Source organism: Pseudophryne corroboree, chromosome 5, assembly GCF_028390025.1.
Source record: "Pseudophryne corroboree isolate aPseCor3 chromosome 5, aPseCor3.hap2, whole genome shotgun sequence".
Lineage (NCBI taxonomy): Eukaryota > Metazoa > Chordata > Amphibia > Anura > Myobatrachidae > Pseudophryne > Pseudophryne corroboree.
Genome location: NC_086448.1, coordinates 72,397,796 through 72,417,384, shown reverse-complemented (window position 1 = coordinate 72,417,384; position 19,589 = coordinate 72,397,796). Strand labels below are relative to the sequence as shown.

Genomic DNA, 19,589 nt, shown 5'->3' with positions numbered 1-19,589 from the left:
TGATTAGTACCTCAGTTATTTAGATTTAACCATCGGTGCTCAAGCATGGATATCACTAAAACCTGGACGGTTCATGTGCCTTGAGGAACGAGGTTTGGAAACACTGGTGTAGGGGATGTACACACCCACATGGCTCTGACCACACCCACACATCACTGGTCACACCCATACAGCACTGGTCACAGCTCCTCCCCTTCCCAGTCTAGACCCTTGAACATTTACAGCTTCAGGCCCATGTGGTCCTTAATCTGGCCCTGCGTGTAATAGACGCTTCCTCCTGCATTTAATCACAGGGAAGCAGCAGTGACAGTAAATTCAACCGCACTTGAATGACCCCCTTGGTGTCTGTCAAGAGGTCCATAGGCTTCATGCGCTGTGGTTGTGAGGAAGAAAAATGGGTCCATATGTATTTTTAAATGGCTCTACCTTGAATCAGAGGACAACTATGGGCCATAGGAATGCATTAATTTACGATTGTCCCATTTTTATTTTTGTTATTTAAAATAAAAGTTTTTAAACATGTTTTTGTTTAGAAAATAAATTATCATTATTGTGGTTACTGTTATGGTTATGGTTAGCGTTAGGGATACCGTTTGTGTTAGGGTTGCTGTTAGGGATAACCTTAAGGTTACTATTAGGGTTATGGTTGCCGTTAGGGATAACCTTAGGGTTATGGTTACGGTTAATATTAGGTTTACAGTTAGGCTACCATTAGGTTTAGAGTTGCAGTTAGAGTTAGCCTTAAGGTTGCGGTTACCATTATTTTTACCGTTAGGCTACCATTAGGGTTAGGGTTGCTGTTACAGTTACAGGGTTACCATTAGGCTTAGCCTTAGGGATCGCCATTAGAGTTAGGGTTGCCATTAGGGTTAGCCTTAGAGTTTCGGTTATGGCTACGCCATTAGGGTCAGGGTTGCCATTAGGGTTAGCCTTAGGGTTACGGTTACCATTATGGTTACGGTTAGCCTTAGGGGTTTGCATTGGGGTTGGAGTTGACGTTAGAGTTAGCCTTAGTGTTACGTTTACCGTTATAGTTACATTTAGCGTTGGGTTAGCCTTAGAGATTACCATTAGGGTTAGGGTTAGCCTTAGGGTTGCAGTTAACTATATGGTTAGCATTAGGGTTAGCGTTAGGGGTTTCCAGGGTTAGAGTTGCTGATAGAGTTAGCCTTAGGGTTATGGTTACGGTTAGCATTAGAGTTAGCCTTAGGGACTACCATTTTGGTTAGGGTTGCCATTAGGGTTACAGTTAGCCTTATGGGTTTTCCATTAGGGTTAGAGTTGCTGATAGAGTTAAGGGCCCTATACACTAGAACAATAATGCCCGATTTCATCCGATTTTGGGCATTCGGGCCGATAGATCTGGTGAAATCGGTCATTTTGGAGGTATTTCCGATCTGATGCGCTTTCCAGTGAGCATTGGACCGGATCTCCTAGATTGAATGTGCTGCACTAACGATCATGTCCGACCCCACTGGCATGGCTGGGATGCCGCCGGGGTGATCGCCTGCGACATGACGGTCGGACATGTCGCGTTAGTGTATGGGACCCTTTAGCCTTAGGTTACGTTTATGGTTACCGTTAGAGACATAAAAAGAATTACATGAAAAATAATGTTGCTAGAGCTTTAGGGCCGACATGGTCAATGTCGACATTATAAGTTCAATATCTGTATTACAACCATGTCATCATAATGAATGTCAAACAAATATTAATATATTAGTTGTGATAATTCTAATTCTATTCTATTCTACACCCGTATCCACCAGTGTTGTTTTGTCCTGTTCGAAACATGTTTCCCCCATGGCATGTGGGGCCCACTTTGTACCGTAGGGGCCCATCACCGTGATCCCACATCTCTGTCATTCTGTGTCTGTGCCGCCTTCTGCAGGCAGGCATTGAGTAATCCGATTTGCCTTTGTATTGTGTACACAGCAAAGCCGGCATCAGTGAAGTTTTTGAGGGTCACCAGGGACCAGTAACAGGAATCAACTGCCACAGTGCAGTAGGGCCTATCGACTTCTCCCATCTGTTCCTGACGTCATCCTTCGACTGGACGGTCAAGCTCTGGACTACCAAGGTGATGACCGCACCCCTCCCCCCCCCCCCCCCCCCCCCACACACACACACAAACACAAAATGCTCCATGCTGGATGTCAGTCAGGATATGTGAAAGTAATAAGGTTTTACTATGTTTCCTTTTATATCAAGGCTACTGTTTTTGTAGTTCCCATTAATGTACACCATGTGTCGGAGCTGGAGGAATATTGATATTTGTCCAGATTTGTACAAGTGCAAAATGAAAGTCCAGGAGATGTAATTAGACCTCGTGCTTCTGCAGATCACGTTTCCTACATATGGAATGATGACTGACGGGTCTTTATTGGCTGCTGATGAGCCGAGAACTACTTCGCGAAAAACTTCTGATTCCTGAAATATTTAAATAATTAATTTGTATTTTTTTTAAGCAACACAAATAATTCCTTTTGCTGATTCTATGAAGTCCCCATCCCCCCCCCCTTATTCCCAAACCAATACAAACCCTAACCCTAACCCTCCCTTCCCCGTAGCCTATCCCTAACCTTCCCAGTGGTGCCCAAAACTAAAAAGAAAATCTACCCCCCACTAAGTGTTTCTATTTTGTTCCTGCTTTATACACAGACTGATTTGCTATGTTTGCAGTTGTGAATTTATGAAAAGGTAAAAAAACATTTCCGTCATTATTGGACTAATTCCCATTATTTCTATAGCTCGCTTACACTTACTGGTGGTCATTCCGAGTTGTTCGCTCGTTGCCGATTTTCGCTATGCTGCGATTTATTGCTAATTGCGCATGTGCATGGTACGCAGCGCGCATGCGCTTAGTTATTTAACTAAAAACTTAGCAGTTTTGCTGTGGATCCTGCGGCGCTTTTCAGTCGCACTGCTGATCGGTGAGTGATTGACAGGAAGTGGGCGCTTCTGGATGGTAACTGAGAGTTTTCCGGGAGTGTGCTAAAAAACGCAGGCGTGTCAGGGAAAAACGCGGGAGTGTCTGGAGAAACGGGGTAGTGGCTGGCCGAACGCAGGGCGTGTTTGTGACGTCAAACCAGGAACTAAACGGACTGAGCTGATCGCAATCTGTGAGTAGGTCTGGAGCTACTCAGAAACTGCAAAGAATTATTTAGTAGCAGTTCTGCTAACCTTTCGTTCGCTATTCTGCTAAGCTAAGATACACTCCCAGAGGGCGGCGGCCTAGCGTGTGCAATGCTGCTAAAAGCAGCTAGCGAGTGAACAACTCGGAATGACCACCACTGTACCTACATATTCAGCTAAAGCTTTAGCAAGGAATTTTGTGTCTGCATTGATTAAGGAAATGCGTCTATACGATTCTCGTTCTGTGGGATCTTTATCAGGTTTGAGACTACTGTACTTGTATAATATTAATGTGCATGATTCAAATACCTCAAAATGTCTAAGGGGTGTATTTATTACTAAACACGGTCTGCCCCTGAAAGTTAAGATTTCCTATCTTCGCACATCTCTAGAATAAGGAATCATATTTTACTAGAATGTATTAAGTCACAGTGATAATTGCCTTTGCAATCCTTCTTACTTCCGGGTTCGGACTATGACACAGCTACTGAGCATGCGCGGATGTCTGTCCATGCATGTGCAAGATGATATTACCCGAGAAGGATCTACAGAACCCTCTCCTGAAAACATTTGCATACAATGGCTAATGCTAAGCACCAGGGAACGGGCTCTGTCTTGTACACTAGGGACCAGGGAATGTGCTCTGTATTGTACAATGACTTAACTCCCAACTGTCCCGATTTTTGCGGGACAGTCCTGTTTATTGGGGACTGTCCTGCTGTCCAACCGCAGCAACAGTGTCCCGCGGTGGGGGTGGGGGGAAGCACGTTGAGAGGCTCCTGTCACTCTCTGGCTGCTTGCGCACACAGCATCTATTCATGAAGACAGAGAGACTGGGGGCATGCCAGCATCTCACAGATCACTGGTGAGAGCAGAGTCTTTGTGAATAGGATTTAAACAATCTGGTCACATATCACATGCACCCCAGATCTAGGAGTGGTGAGTGCAGTATATATATATAAAAATAGAAGAATGTAATTAGAGTACAGTATGTCGGCATTAGCTGTTGGAGGACAGAAGCCCTAAATCCTGCAGACTCCAGATTCCGCAGTCATTTCGGAACTCTCTGCCTTTGATAAGCAGACCCCTGTGGCTGTGTGGGTATAGTCTGATAGTGAGAGCGAGTGGGCATACAGTATAGCAGACCTCTGCAGAGAGTGTCTGTTACAGCCGCTCCCCTTGTGTTGGTATGTATTAATCTCTATCTGTGCATAGAGAGATTAATGCAGCCATTTACAGCACTGTGCATTGAGTCATAGTTATTATAAGACACGTGGAGAGTCGTCGCTTGCTGTCACGCCTTATTACACCCCAGACATGACATCGCAGGACATCATGCCGTGCATTACTTCATAACACATTTGGTCAACGCCTTCCAATGTAAACTATTTACATAGGAGGGTTATATTGTGTTTTCATAATACCAGACTCACACTTACACTAATTATAAAGCAGGATGCGTGACCTTTGTATCATACAGTGTTAGAGATGATCCGTAAAGAAAGAATAATGACACAAGACAGTGGGAGATAGACTGTTACATATAACTATAGACAGGCAGAGAAGGTGCTGGCTGCGGTGTATTATTGATGACCATAAATTAGAAATCTAGTGTGCTCTTGCAGTGCTCTGTAGCAGGGGCAAAACTCTAGGGGGCCCAGAGGTGAGGTGGGCCCAGCAATGCCTCTGAGCTCCCCTACCTCCAGCAACCATCCCTCTGCGTACATTGAGCATATGCATTGGACTGAGCATGTTCTGGCTGCAACACTCTGAAATGTTTGTGACATGCCTGCGTTTGGCTAGATACCCCCCTTCCAGTTACCTCCCATAAACTCCCACTTACTGTCAATCACTCTGCTTCCCATCCCTCACTACGTCCGCTGCCTGTAATCCATGGCTCATGTACTGTAAGTGGGCATCAGTTATGTGGCTCAGGGTGTGATTCAGAGACAGACATCATGCCAATATTTGCGCAGTTATCCGATGTCTTTTACAGCGCATCAGTGCCGACAGCTGTTCGTGACCACACTTTGCATGGGGCAGGCTAACACATACTCGTATTCATACATGGAATATATATGCTGGCTTCCTGTCCCTGGGGATCAGCAGTGCTGTGCGCTCTGCAGCCGTTGCTGCACCCGGGCCGCAGCATTCGGCTTTACTTCTTCTAAGCCGGCCCCCAGACTCCCATTGGCTAGTTTCACAGGAGCCTGGGGGCAGTCTTAGAAGGAGAAGTGAAGCTGAATGCTGCGTCCCGGGTGCATGTATGTTTATATGTGTTAGCCTGCCCCCCCCCCCCCCATGCAAAGTGTGGTCTGCGCTGCAGCCCATGGCAGCTGCCACCGCTGCTGTGCAAGCGTCTGAGTCGCACTACTCATATGTCGCAATGGATTAAAGATGGCGGTCGTAGTGAGGATTTGGACGCAGAGCGAATGACAGTTTTTGTGGGAGGTAATGCGGGTGACTAGTCCAACGCTGGCATGTTGCAGCCTACAGCTGCGTTCTTGTATGCAGTTTACTGGCCCTCGGCTCCTTAATTCTGACTGACTTTTTATGCAACGGATGAACGGCCAATGGTGGGTCTGTGTACGGATTTGAGACATTGTCAGGTGGCGTCCCTGTACAAATCCCAGCGGCTGCGGCAATAACACATCTCTGCGTTCGAAGATGCAGTGGCGAAGGCATTTGCTGCCACCTCTGAAGCTGGGCCTCGGTTACCTCAGTGTGACGTACGACACACAGCGCATCCTGAGGGAGGGTGGGAAAGGGTTGTGCGTGATGTGTCTCATTAGTCATTTATTTGAGAGTTTTGTGGTTTTATTGACTCACTTCCACTTCTATGAGGAGTAGATCTACTCCACAAAGTAATTTGCCTAATTACAATCATTATGTTAGGTGCTAGAATAACTCTTGATACTTGAAACAGGACTTCTGCCGTAAATCAGCAGCTGGGAGACTCGGACATGGCTGTGGCTGACATTCGGCAGTCACGTTGTAAATCTCTAATAATATTTAGCAACATCATTCAGTAACTATGGAAACAGTCACTGCACATCCAGAGTTTATTTCCATGTGTGTACAAGATTTGTGCTTGTAGTTGGGGATTAATATTTCCTACCCGAAAGTGCTCATTGTCCTGACTCCCGCTGCGTTAGCGGTAACCAGCCCGGGCTGTAGTACCGGTGCTGAACAGGCATTTGGTGTAGTTGGGCAAAATACATCATTATTTAAGCTGCTTCTACATGTTTTGACGCCATAATTTTATGATTGTAGTTTTACACCTACGATAGAGCCACATTTTCCCATCCCTCTCTAAGGGGTCTATTCGTGAAGCAGTGAAAAGCGTGAAGAAGTGAGCCTGTGGAGAAGTTGCCCATGGCAACCAATCAGCTGCTCTGTACAATTGTGTAGTATGCAAATTATAAATGTTTCTTCAATGCTGATTGGTTGCCATGGGCAGCTTCTCCACTGGCTCATTTCTCCACTATTTTCACTGCTTCATGAATAGACCCCTAAGATCTATCAAAGGTGGCGTTATCACCCATCCAGGATTCCTCAACATTATCCTTCTGGAGTCCAGAGGCTGCCTAATCCCGGATGGGTGGTGTCTGGAATTCTTGGTCTTCACTGCTGCACCGTCACCGCCTGCCTCCACGTGTAGTATAGAAGAACTACAATCATTAGATAGACAGTCAATAGGACAGCCCTATATGCACTGAGTCGAATGGGTCACACGGTCAACATGGAAAAGTTAGGCAGTAGAAAAGGTTGACAGGTTCAAATGGTAGACATGGAAATGGTCGACATAAAAAAGATCGACACCTGTTTTGTTTTCTTTGGGGTGGGGGGGGGGTATCGTCTTTTATGTTTCATCATATGTGGCCACAGTTATTGCACACGTATACCCCTGCGGGCTTGCTTCACTAGCCATGCTTCGAGCAAGGTGATTCGCTCCACTACGACTGCGCTGGCCAAAGCTTACTATTCCCAGTCGCAGTCCACGTGGATGGTAAATCATGCAAAAGTTAAAATATGTGAAACCCCCCCCCAAAAAAAAATTGTTTCGACCATAGGTGGGTCGACTTTTGCCATGTTGACTTTTTGAACCTGTCAACCTTAAGCACTGTGTACCTTTTGCCCGTCGACCTAATGCAAATCGATCATATGATATCGACTTATTGACTGTCCATCTAGACACTGTCTATACATTGGAACCCCCTGCCTCCATACCGCATGTGGCATGGATTTGCTTACGTCATCCTGGCCCGCCTCACTGATTGTCCAGTCAAAGTCAGTGTGTCTCGGTAACCGTGCAGCCTCAGAGTCTGAGAGGAAGTAGGAGTAGACTGGATTGGCCGGTGAGAAAGAAAGTTTTTGGACGCAAACTTGGATTGCAGTTCCATTGAAACACCCTTACTATACTTATCCTAGTCGCCAGGGATGGACTAGTCCTTCATTTCGGCCTTGGCATTTGTGAACGCGCACGCACATCACAGGAGGCGTGCAGTCACGATCTATGGGGGCATGCTGCGTGTCATGGGGGCGTGGACTCAACGCTTGGGGTCGACGCTTGCTGGGGGCGTGGGCGTGTCGCGAGTCCAAGGGGGCGTGGACTCGCGGCATGCCCCCATTTCCATGATGACCGGTGGGGGGCGGCTAAACCAGAGAACCGGAGGCTGCACTGCATGCGGCCTTCCCAGCTCTCTTTGGGACCGGACCGGCCCACCTGCCCATCGGCCCTTCTGGCATTTGCCAGAAGAGTCAGATGGGCAGTCCGGCCCTGCTACTCGCAAACGCCCCATCACCGCCCAGTTCTGGCCTTGTAGCTGCAAGTGGAGATGTGACTGAATAGCCTCCGACTCTAAATCCCCCATAGAGGCGTGTGATTGGATATGGAGCTTGCGCAGTGCGATAACATGCAACTCCCGCAGAACGGTAGCAGGCTACTGGGTAATAGAGATACTTACCCTCAGGGGTGTTTCATTACGCGTTCTGGGTGATAAAATATTAATTGTAGATGTAACATTAAGAAACACCATCCATTCGTCTGGGTGAGCCTCGTCCTGCGACAGCTCCAATGTTTTGTATAAATAAAATGTATTATGCAAGATTGAAGCAATTAAAGATTTGTTTGTTGAAATGACAGGTGAGCAGAACATGCAAATTGTTCCATGTACCCAACCCCAGGAGATTCGTTCAGCTCTGTACACTGGTGGGGTTACAATCTGCAAAGGTGTATAATCGCAGGCACACAAATACCCTCTGTAGGTATGAACAGGTAAGCAGAAAAGGAGGTTGTACATATTTCCAGGGCCATCGAGAGTGGAGTTGGGCCTGTGTACTGAGGTAGGGGCCATGAGTAAATCTCTGTGGCATGGCCACGCCCCCTACCAAGAGTTTATTTTGCCACTAAGGGGGGTGCCATGAGCTGCAAAGGGGGACCCGTCAGCAGCAACTGACTCTGGCCACTATGCGGCGCTGCACATTGCAAAAGAGGAAAATGTCCCCCTCAGCAACTGACCCAGGCCCCTCCAACAAATCTGGGTAAAGAGTATCCCCCTTCTCTCGGCATCCCTGATTTCCACTTCATTAAGAAGTCATCCAGACGGGGCTAATCTAAAATGATACGTCAGATAGAACACATTTACTGCAGCCCCTAGCATATCTGGCTGGTCGCTGTAGTTTACAGCTTATGTTGCGTCTTACTCTATTGAAGCATTTCTGAACGTTCCTCATACGCAGGAATTATTACACTTTGGCTTCGCAGCACAATCAGATTTTCCGCTACAAGAGAAACAGCTAATCACTCGCTATGAACCGGTTTATGTGTGATAACAAAAGGTGATAAATAACAGCTTGGCTCTCACGAGAGTGTTCTGCATGTCTTGTGAGGGTCCTGTACGCGGTCCAATAGCCTGGCCATGAATGAATCCACTTTAGAACAAGGTTTGGGACGACAGCCAAGCTGACATGATGGGGGAGGAGTGGCGGCCTGTTCAGACAGGAATCCCAGTTCTTCCACTTTACCTCAGGAGCCAGGGGTCTGGCTCCTGCCCAGCCACACGAGAAGAAGATTAAGGCATTTTCTATGTTTAAAGTTTAAGAAAACCAAAGTCAGGTGTTTTTCCTCTCTCTCCTATAGTCGCTGCTGCGTTCTGTCTTACTTGTCGCTCAGGCTTGTATTGTCAGAGAAACAGATAGCAATGGAAGATTACAGGCTATATAAGGTATACGTGTGTGTGTGTGTGTGTGTGTGTGTGTGTGTGTGTGTGTGTGTGTGGTGTGTGTGTTTAAATCTGTTAGATCTGTTTCACACCCTGCACCCAGTGTAGCCTACCTCCCTGGGGTATCCGTTCAGATGGTCGACCATGTTATGGTCGACAGTCATTAGGTCGACCACTATTGGTCGACATTGACATGGTCAACATGGACACATGGTCGACAAATGAAAATGGTCGACACATGAAAAGTCGACACATGAAAAGGTCGACATGAGTTTTTTAACTTTTTTTTCTTTTGGGGAACTTTTCCATAATTTACGATCCACGTGGACTACGATTGGAACGGTAATCAGTGCCGAGCGAAGCGGTAGCGGAGCGAAGGCACCATGCCCGAAGCATGGCAAGCGAAGCGAGCCATGCGAGGGGACGACGTGCACTAATTGGGGTTCCCAGTCACTTTACGCAAAAAGCGACACCCAAAAAAGTTAAAAAACTCATGTCGACCTTTTCATGTGTCGACCTTTCATGTGTCGACCATTTTCATGTGTCGACCATGTGTCCATGTCGTCCATGTCAATGTCGACCAATGGTGGTCGACCTAATGACTGTCGACCATAACATGGTCGACCATTCATACCGGAACCCCTCCCTGGTGCAGGACAGTGGGTATGATTTCTTCGAAAAAGATGGCGTTATACGGTGAATATCACTGGAAGATGGTTTCAGGGCCAGAGTGGTCAATCTCTAATTGTGATATACTGTAGTTTGCTAGAGTTTGAGGCCACCATGTTGACATTCACTACGTCAACAGTCATAGGGGTCTATTTCAATTGAAGTCGAAACTGCCATCTAGTCGGAAAGACGGCAATTTCCGACTTTTTTAGGTCGAATCAAGATTCGATGGGGCTGACGTTTTTACGACTTGTTGGAAAACACGTGGATGGGTGGATTAGCTGCAGATCCACGTGAATAAACCCCAGAGGGGTAAATTTTTCAAAATGGAAGTTCTATTTAAGATGGGATGTTGCTATAATCAGATTCTACTTCTCATTTATCTAGCACCTTCTAGAAGATAATACCTGAAATCTGATTGGTTGCTACGGGCAACATCCCATCTTAAATAGAACACCCATCTTAGTAAATTTACTCCATATAGTCGTCACCGTAATGCTGAATCAAAGTTGCCTACCTTCCACATTCTGCAGGAGACTCCCTGAAATAGCAGCAATCTCCCTCATTCACTGAATAGACCAGCAATCTCCCTGATTGCACCTTATCCCCATTATGCAGCTGGGGGGTGGGGGAGGGAAAGAGATCAGAGATATATACATTCAAATGGGCTCATCAGTGCCATTACCCTGCATTGGTTATAAGGCACAGTGATACCTATGGCCTGTTTCACACACTCCGGTTTTCACCTGATAGCAAAATGTCAGACTTTTTTTTGCCGACTAGCAGTGCCATTTACACACAATGGCTTTGAACTGTGTTTAATGCTGTGCGCAGCAGCGCAAAAATCCCGGTGTGTGTGAAAGATCCCATTCATACACACACTGCTACGCCTTCAGGGATGACACGCCCATGGCCCGGCAGTCGTCCTATTCAGTGGATAGATCTGGCTGCTACACGGTGACCGGGCCCTGTCCGTGCCGTGTGAAAGGAGTCATCGGGCTTAAGTATTCACAACAATCCTGGCATGGCAAAAAGCCGACCGGGATTTCACTGTGCTGGTCAAAACAGGAGAGTGTAAAATAACCCTCAGGGTACATGCATTTTAAATAAGGTTTCTCATGGCCACTTACAGCATATGGAACCTCTTGTAAAACACAATACACAAACAAATCCTGCAAAATATCAGTGTATTTTCTTCAACAAGTAGATCTCACTGACTTTGGGGCTCCCTTACATTTGGATGTAAGTCATATTTATGACGCACCTCTCAGATGTAGCAGTATACATCCAGTGGTGTCAGAACAGTGGGGGCAAGGGGACAGCTCTGAGCTGCCGCAGTGTACTATACCCATGGTCTCCTGTCTTGCTGGCTCTTCACAGATGCATTACTGGGAGGAGGCGGAGATATCCCAGCACGCTCAGCATGGCCACGCCTTCTTCAAGTAATGCATTTGTGAAGAGCCGGCAAGACAGGAGATCACGGGTATAGTACGCTGCGGCAGCTCAGAGCACAATTTTTAAAGGAGAAGTCAAAGCGGGATCCCGGGTGTAAGCGATACTCTGCATTGGGGATATTGGGGGAGCGCCAATATGTAATTTGTTCGGCACCCCCCCCCCCCCCCCCCCCCCCTCAAACCATTCTGGTGCCCCTGTACACGTCCACACTGACGGTGTTACTTTAGCAGTCTCCCAGAAATGCTTTTACAAAAGTAGGCAAGTATGTGCTAAATGTTATAATGTCTACTTATGACATGTCTTCATAGGCCATATGTCAGCAGTAGAAATGTTAGGGTTAGGGTAAGCCTTAGGGTTAGGGTTAATGTTAGAGTTAAAATTGTTTGTCAACATTATCACCATGTCAACAGTTTATCAGTGACGACATACTGCAGGTGGACTTTGTGGTTGTTGAGAAGCTACAAAGGACAACATTATAGGCTGGATGTAATTAGCTGTTGTACTTACCTGCGGGCTAATTGGTTTGCTGGGGCTATTCAGTTACAGCCCGGGGTAGCCTGCAATAAGCCAGCTGGGTGCACTTAACATGGATTTCTGTTTGACCTGAGGGAGCCTGAAACAGAATTGAGCAGTACGTGCCCTTATCGCGGATGCAGCGAACCTGTTAACCCATAGCACCAGGCAGTGGTTAAAGTGGCCTTAGAGAAGTAGTAGAACTCACCCCCTATCCCACCGCCTATTGAATAAAGGGATTGCATGCCCTGCAAAAAAGGGTGTGGTTTCAAAAAGAGAGGGGCATGGTCACACAATAGTATCCCCAATTAAAATTATGCCGTACAGTAGCATAATCTTATTCACATTACACCATATAGTAGTGTCCCTTATTCATGCTATGACATTAATGCCCCTTATACACAAAGCCCACAATAGTAGCACCCCTAATACACATAATGCCCACAGCAGTAGCTCCCCTTATACAATGCCCACAGTAGTAGTGCCTCTTATGCAATGTCCACTATAGTGGTAGTGCCCACAGTGGTAGTGCCTCTTATGTAGAGCCCAAAGTAGTGGTGCCCCTTATGCAATGCCCCCAGTAGTTGTGCCCCTTATGTCCCCAGGAGTGATACCCCTTATGAAGTGCCCCCTATACAATGCCCTCATTAGTAGTGCCCCCAGTAGTAATGCCCCCTGTAGTAGTGCCCCCAGTAGTAATGTCCCCTGAAGTTTTCCCCCCGTGTAGTAGTGCCCCCAGTAGTAATACCCTGTAGTTATGTCCCCATGTAGTATTGCCCCCAGTAGTTTAGCCCCCAGTAATTGTCCCCAGTAGTTTAACACCCAGTAGTTATGCCCCCATGTAGTTATACTCCCAGTAGATATGCCCCCTGTAGTTTAGCCCCCAGTAGTTATGTCCCCATGTAGTATTGACCCCAGTAGTTTAGCCCCCAGTAATTATGTCCCCAGCAGTTTAACCCCCAGTAGTTATGTCCCCATGTAGTTATGCCCCCTGTAGTTTAGTCCCCATGTAGTTATGCACCCTGTAGTTATGCCCCCTGTAGTTTAGCCCCCTATAGTTTAGCCTCCAGTAGTTATGCCCCCAGTACTTAGCCCCATGTAGTTATGCCCCCCTGTAGTTTAGCCCCCTGCGCTTAGCCCCCATGTAGTTATACCCCCAGTAGAAGCGACGCTCACACATATGAAAAAAAAATGAACACAATACTCATCCACTCCTGTGTCTGACCGCTGCAGTCCTTCTGGCATCCGCTCCTCAGAACTATGGAGGAGACGTCATGACGTCTCTTCCATAGCGCACACTGCCAGAGCCTGAAGCCGAAACTCAAGAGTGAGCTCCTGCCTCCAGCTGCCGCTGTGTAGAGAGAGCCGGGCACTCGCTGGTGACACAATATCAGCGGGCACCCGGCAGCTCTCTGCAGCTCCGGGCTCACATTCTGGGTTAGGTGTGCCGGAGGAGGCAGAACTGGTTCCGTCTCCAAATGGAACTGTTGGCCGTTCTGGCTCACTTTAACCGCTGGCTCCAGGTATCTATACTGTAACCTATGTGTTATCAGGCGTTAGAAACAAATTTACTGCGTGAGAAAAAGCGGGTGTAATTGAACAGCCTTGGGCATAATCTCTCTTTCCCGCACGCTAAATGACCGCTGAAAAATGACTCTGGTCCTATGAATGTCGGCATGGGGAATATCAAAATAATATACTAAACCCATTTGCTGCAATGTACTATAATGTAATGTGTGCTAACTGCTGATCATTATGCCTGATCCATAAACTACCAATTCTGTGACCAATTGATCACACACTTCAGTCCATGTTACAGAAAGCTGGTCGTTTGGCGGAATTTATCTAGCAGATTGCTAAGAGCGCTATACAGTTGGTAAATGATCCCATCCCCATGCACATGCAGCCATTAGCCAATCAGATTTATGTCTTTGTCCTTAATCAATCCAATCAGTTTTGATTGGATCCACATATTTATTTATTTATTAACATTTACTTATATAGTGCCAGCAATTTCTGTTGCACTTTACAATTAGGAACAACCCAGTGATAAGACAAGGCTGGGTAGTAACAGACAGACAGAGAGGTAAGAGGGCCCTGCTCGCAAGATTATAATCTTTAGGAAAATAGGAGTTTTATACGTGACAAAAATTGCTGCATATTGCAGAATGGCCCAGCCAGAATGCAGAGATTCTTGGTGGGCTGTAAGATCCAGTTACACAGCAGTATTAGCCTAGGGTGGGTGCTTTGTATGATTGTAGAAGGAGAATGTATGTAAGTTTTGTGTGAACTGTGTAGAGGGGAGGTAATTAGTAGAATAGCTTACTTTATGAAGGTTATGAGGGTGGTTCTGAAATATGATAAGTTGCCTGAAGAGGTAAGTTTTCAGGGATCATTTGAAGGTTTGAAGACTCATAGAAAGTCTTTGTGCAAGGAAGGGCCTTACACAGAGCGGGTGCAGCGCAGAAACAGCCCTGTAACCATGAATGGGAACAGGTAAAGAGTTAATCACAGACGGGTCAAGTTGCAATATAATTTGAGATAAGTAGAGATGGAATATATGTTGGTGTAGGTTTGTTGACAGTCTTGTGTGTTAGTTGAAGTATTTTATATTTTGGGGTAGATTTATCAAAGCCTGCAGAGAGATGAAGTCGGAGCAGGAGCGGTTCTTGGTGCGGGCAAGCAGTGCCTTCGCACGGGGCATGACGTCTCTCCCATAGAGAGGAGCCGGCGGCCAGAAACGGAGCAGCAGCAGCGGTCGGGAAGCAGGAGTGGGGCAGTGGTAAGTATTGTTTTTTTTATTTTTGTGTGTGTGTGTTTGTAAGCGGCGACAGGGAGCACAACTACTGGGGGCAAAGAAAGAGGGGGCACAACTACTGGGGCAAATCTACTGGGGGCACAGCTACAGGGGGCATATCTACTGGGGCAAATCTACTGGGGGCACAGCTACAGGGGGCATATCTACTGGGGGCACAGCTACAGGGGGCATATCTACTGGGGGGCACAGCTACAGGGGTCATATCTACTGGGGCAAATCTACTGGGGGCACAGCTACAGGGGGCATATCATTATCTACTGGGGGCACAGCTACAGGGGTCATATCTACTGGGGCAAATCTACTGGGGGCACAGCTACAGGGGGCATATCTACTGGGGGCACAGCTACAGGGGTCATATCTACTGGGGCAAATCTACTGGGGGCACAGCTACGGGGGGCATATCTGCTGGGGGCGCCATTTTCTCTTCACAGAAGCTGCAGAGACGCTGGTCCTTTCCTCCAAACACTGCTGTACAAGTAACAGGGTGCAAAACGGGGGGGGGGGGGGGGGGCACAGCCACAGGGGGCATATCTGCTGGGGGCGCCATTTTCTCTTCACAGAAGCTGCAGAGACGCTGGTCCTTTCCTCCAAACACTGCTGTACAAGTAACAGGGTGCAAAACGGGGGGGGGGGGGGGGGGGGGGGGGGGGGCACAGCTACAGGGGGCATATCTACTGGGGGCACAGCTACAGGGGTCATATCTACTGGGGGCACAGCTACGGGGGGCATATCTGCTGGGGGCGCCATTTTCTCTTCACAGAAGCAGCAGAGACGCTGGTCCTTTCCTCCAAACACTGCTGTACAAGTAACAGGGTGCAAAACGGGGGGGGGGGGGGGGGGCACAGCTACAGGGGGCATATCTGCTGGGGGCACAGCTACAGGGGGCATATCTACTGGGGGACACAACTACTTGGGGCAAATCTGGGGGCACAGCTACTGGGAGCATAACTGTGGCCACGCCCCTATTTTTTAGCGCGCACTGTTTTGCCGCGAGGGGGGGGGGGGGGGGGCGCCAGTGGAAACTTTCGCACTGGGCGCCACAAGGAGTAGAACCGGCCCTGAGTCGGAGATAGATAAAGTACAAACCAATCAACTCCTAACAGTCATTTTGCAAACACAGCCTTTAAATAACAGCTAGGAGCTGATTGGTGGGTACTTTATCTCTCTCCACTTTATCGTTTTACAGGCTTTGATAAATCTCCCCCTTTATCCTGAATTTGGTAAAATACAGTCAACCAAAAATAGAACAGAGCAGCAGATGATGAGCATATAGATAGTAAAATCAGTCTAGCTCCTGCATTCTACTGTAAATAAATCTATACAGGTTGAGTATCCCATATCCAAATATTCCGAAATACGGAATATTCCGAAATACGGACTTTTTTGAGTAAGAGTGAGATAGTGAAACCTTTGTTTTCTGATGGCTCAGTGTACACAAACTTTGTTTAATACACAAAGTTATAAAAATTATTGGCTAAAATGACATTCAGGCTGTGTGTATAAGGTGTATATGAAACATAAATGCATTCTGTGCTTAGATTTAGGTCCCATCACCATGATATCTCATTATGGTATGCAATTATTCCAAAATACGGAAAAATCCCATATCCAAAATACCTCTGGTCCCAAGCATTTTGGATAAGGGAGACTCAACCTGTATTTGTAACATGATTTTGATACAGCTTGAATGTGAGGAGCAAAGGATAGCTGTGAGACAAGTATGTCACCTAGCTTGAGAGGTTGGGTATATTCATACTTGCCTATTCCTCCGCCAGTGCCGGGAGACTCACGATTTTTGGGGCAGTCCCCCGCACCCACGGAAGAGTGGCCAGATCTCCAGTATTCCGCCCGCTTCCTAGTGAAGCAGGCAGGATGAGGAGAACTTATAGGGAATTGTTGTGCTGTGCCGATTTGCATCATTTAGCCCCGCCTCCTGCCTGCAGACCCACAAGTACAGTAGCTGCATTTTGGGGGTGGGGCCTAGTGATGTGCAGCCCAGCCAACCCCTGTAGCGGCAAGATGCATCTCCTTTCTGGACTTGTCTGGTGCAATGAGTGACCACTCAGATCCACAGTCAAACACAACAGACTTGGGTGGTCATTCCGAGTTGTTCGCTAGCTGCAATCGTTCGCTGTGCAGCGATGAGGCAAAAAAGGCACTTCTGCGCATGCGTATGCGGCGCAATGCGCACGCGCGACGTACTATTACAACGAACGATGTACTTTCACACAAGGTCTAGCGAAGCTTTTCAGTTGCACTGCTGGCCGCAGAGTGATTGACATGAAGTGGGCGTATCTGGGTGTCAACTGACCGTTTTAAGGGAGTGTTCGAAAAAACGCAGGCATGCCAGGAAAAACGCAGGTGTGGCTGGGCTAACGCAGGGCGTGTTTGTGACGTCAAAACAGGAACTGAACAGTCTGAAGTCATCGCAAGAGCTGAGTAGGTCTGAAGCCGCACAATTTTTTTTTGTAGCCGCTCTGCGATCCTTTCGTTCGCACTTCTACTAAGCTAAAATACACTCCCAGTGGGCAGCAGCATAGCGTTTGCACGGCTGCTACAAACTGCTAGAGAGCGATCAACTCGGAATGACCCCCTTGGTAAGAAAATCTGCTGTCACTGGGCATGTAAAACAGCTCCACTCCGTCCTTTATACGACATATAGTGGACGCTTGCCAAGCTGTGAGGAAGATTGCCCAATAACTCCAATTATAGTAAAAAATGTTACCCATATTATTATTTTGTATGTTTACAAGTCATAGACATTGTTGTCTCAAACTGAGTGATTTACAGTATTATTATTAGAGATGTGCACCGGAAATTTTTTTGTGTTTTGGTTTTGGATTCGGTTCCGCGGCCATGTTTTGGATTCGGACGCGTTTTGGCAAAACCTCCCTGAAAAGTTTTTGTCGGTTTCGGGTGTTTTTTTTTCAAAAACCCCTCAAAAACAGCTTAAATCATAGAATTTGGGGGTAATTTTGATCCTATAGTATTATTAACCATAATTTCCACTCATTTCCAGTCTATTCTGAACACCTCACACCTCACAATATTTTCTCATACGTCCTAGAGGATGCTGGGGACACTTCAAGAACCATGGGGTATAGACGGGATCCGCAGGAGACATGGGCACTTTAAGACTTTGAAGGGGCCTGAACTGGCTCCTCCCTCTATGCCCCTCCTCCAGACTCCAGTTTTAGAATTGTGCTCAGGGAGACTGGTCACACATAGGGGAGCTCTACTGAGTTTCTCTGAAAAGACTTTATGTTAGGTTTTTTATTTTCAGGGAGACTGCTGGCTACAGTCTCCCTGCATCGTGGGACTTAGGGGAGAGAAGTCAGACCTACTTCTAATGAGTTTAAAGGCTCTGCTTCTTGTCTACAGGACACCATTAGCTCCTGAGGGTTTGGAACACTAGGTACGCCTAGGGGTTCACTCCCAGAGCCCGCCGTCACCCCCCTTGCAGAGCCAGAAGTCAGAAGACAGGTGAGTAGAAGAAGATAGAAGACTTCAATGACGGCTTTATGAGGTACCGCACAGCGATCGCGCTGCGCGCTATGCTCCCACACACACACAGAGGCACTACAGGGTGCAGGGCGCGGGGGGGGCGTCCTGGTCAGGATAAAATCCTCATTTTCAGGCTGGCAAAAGTGGAATATAGTGCCTGGGCACAAAATCTGAACTCCCGCCCGTATATTATATTAAGAAAATAGCGGGGCTGAAGCGCGCCATTAAAGGGGCGGGGCTTAGCCCTCACAGCTCTCATCAGCGCCATTTTCTCTTCACAGAAGCTGCAGAGACGCTGGTCCTTTCCTCCAAACACTGCTGTACAAGTAACAGGGTGCAAAACGGGGGGGGGGGGGGGGGGGGTGCACATAATTTGGTGCAAATATAAAAGCGCTACTGGTCTGGGGCTTTATATTAGAGTTTCAGATCTGGGATTGAGCGCTGGGTTGTGAGCTGGCAAACTCCCTCTGTGTTTCTCTGACAGGCTGTACTGTGGGTCTGTCCCCTATTTGCCCAGTGTGTTTGTGGGTGTCGGTAAACGTGTGTCGGCATGTCTGAGGCTGAGTGCTCTTCCCAGGGGGAGACTGTGGTAGGGACAGAAACGGCTGTGGGAGTGACCCTGTCGGCACCGCCGACTCCTGATTGGGTAAATGTGTTGAATGCCTTGAATGCTAATGTGACTCTTATTAATAAGAGATTGGATAAATCTGAATCTCAGAACCAGGCATGGAAGAAATCTGTGGAGGATGTGTTATCACAGGTCCAGACCCCCTCGGGGTCACATAAACGTTCATTTGCTTAGTTGGCAGACGCAGATACCGACACGGACACTGACTCCAGTGTCGACTATAGTGATGCCAGATTAGACCCAAAATTGGCAAAGAACATTCAGTACATGCTTGTGGCAATAAAAGACGCGTTACATATCACGGAGGACCCTGCTGTTCCTGATACTAAGGTCTGTATGTATAAGGGAAAGAAACCTGAGGTAACATTTCCGCCCTCTCATGAACTGAATACCTATTTTGAAAAAATGTGGTAAAATCCTGACAAAAAGTTTCTGATTCCCAAAAGGATTCAGGTGGCGTATCCGTTCTCATCTGGGGATAGAGATAAGTGGGAATCATCCCCCATTGTGGACAAGGCCCTATTACGGTTGTCTAAAAAGATGGCTTTACCGTCTCCTGACACAGCAGCCCTTAAGGATCCTGCGGATCGTAGATAGGAGACTACGTTAAAATCCATTTACGTCGCCACAGGTACACTGCTCA

General features: G+C 47.3%; 1 protein-coding gene across 7 annotated transcripts in view; it reads left to right on the top strand.

Moving 5' to 3' along the window:
- Positions 1-19,589, top strand: part of DYNC1I1 (dynein cytoplasmic 1 intermediate chain 1) — an 837,173-nt gene that overhangs the window by 546,480 nt on the left and 271,104 nt on the right. For 5 of the 7 annotated variants that reach the window (XM_063921359.1, XM_063921362.1, XM_063921358.1 and 2 more), the window contains one exon: positions 1,936-2,080. In XM_063921359.1, the coding sequence (XP_063777429.1) occupies positions 1,936-2,080 (145 nt within the window). The other 2 variants (XM_063921364.1, XM_063921365.1) reach the window with 2 other exon arrangements.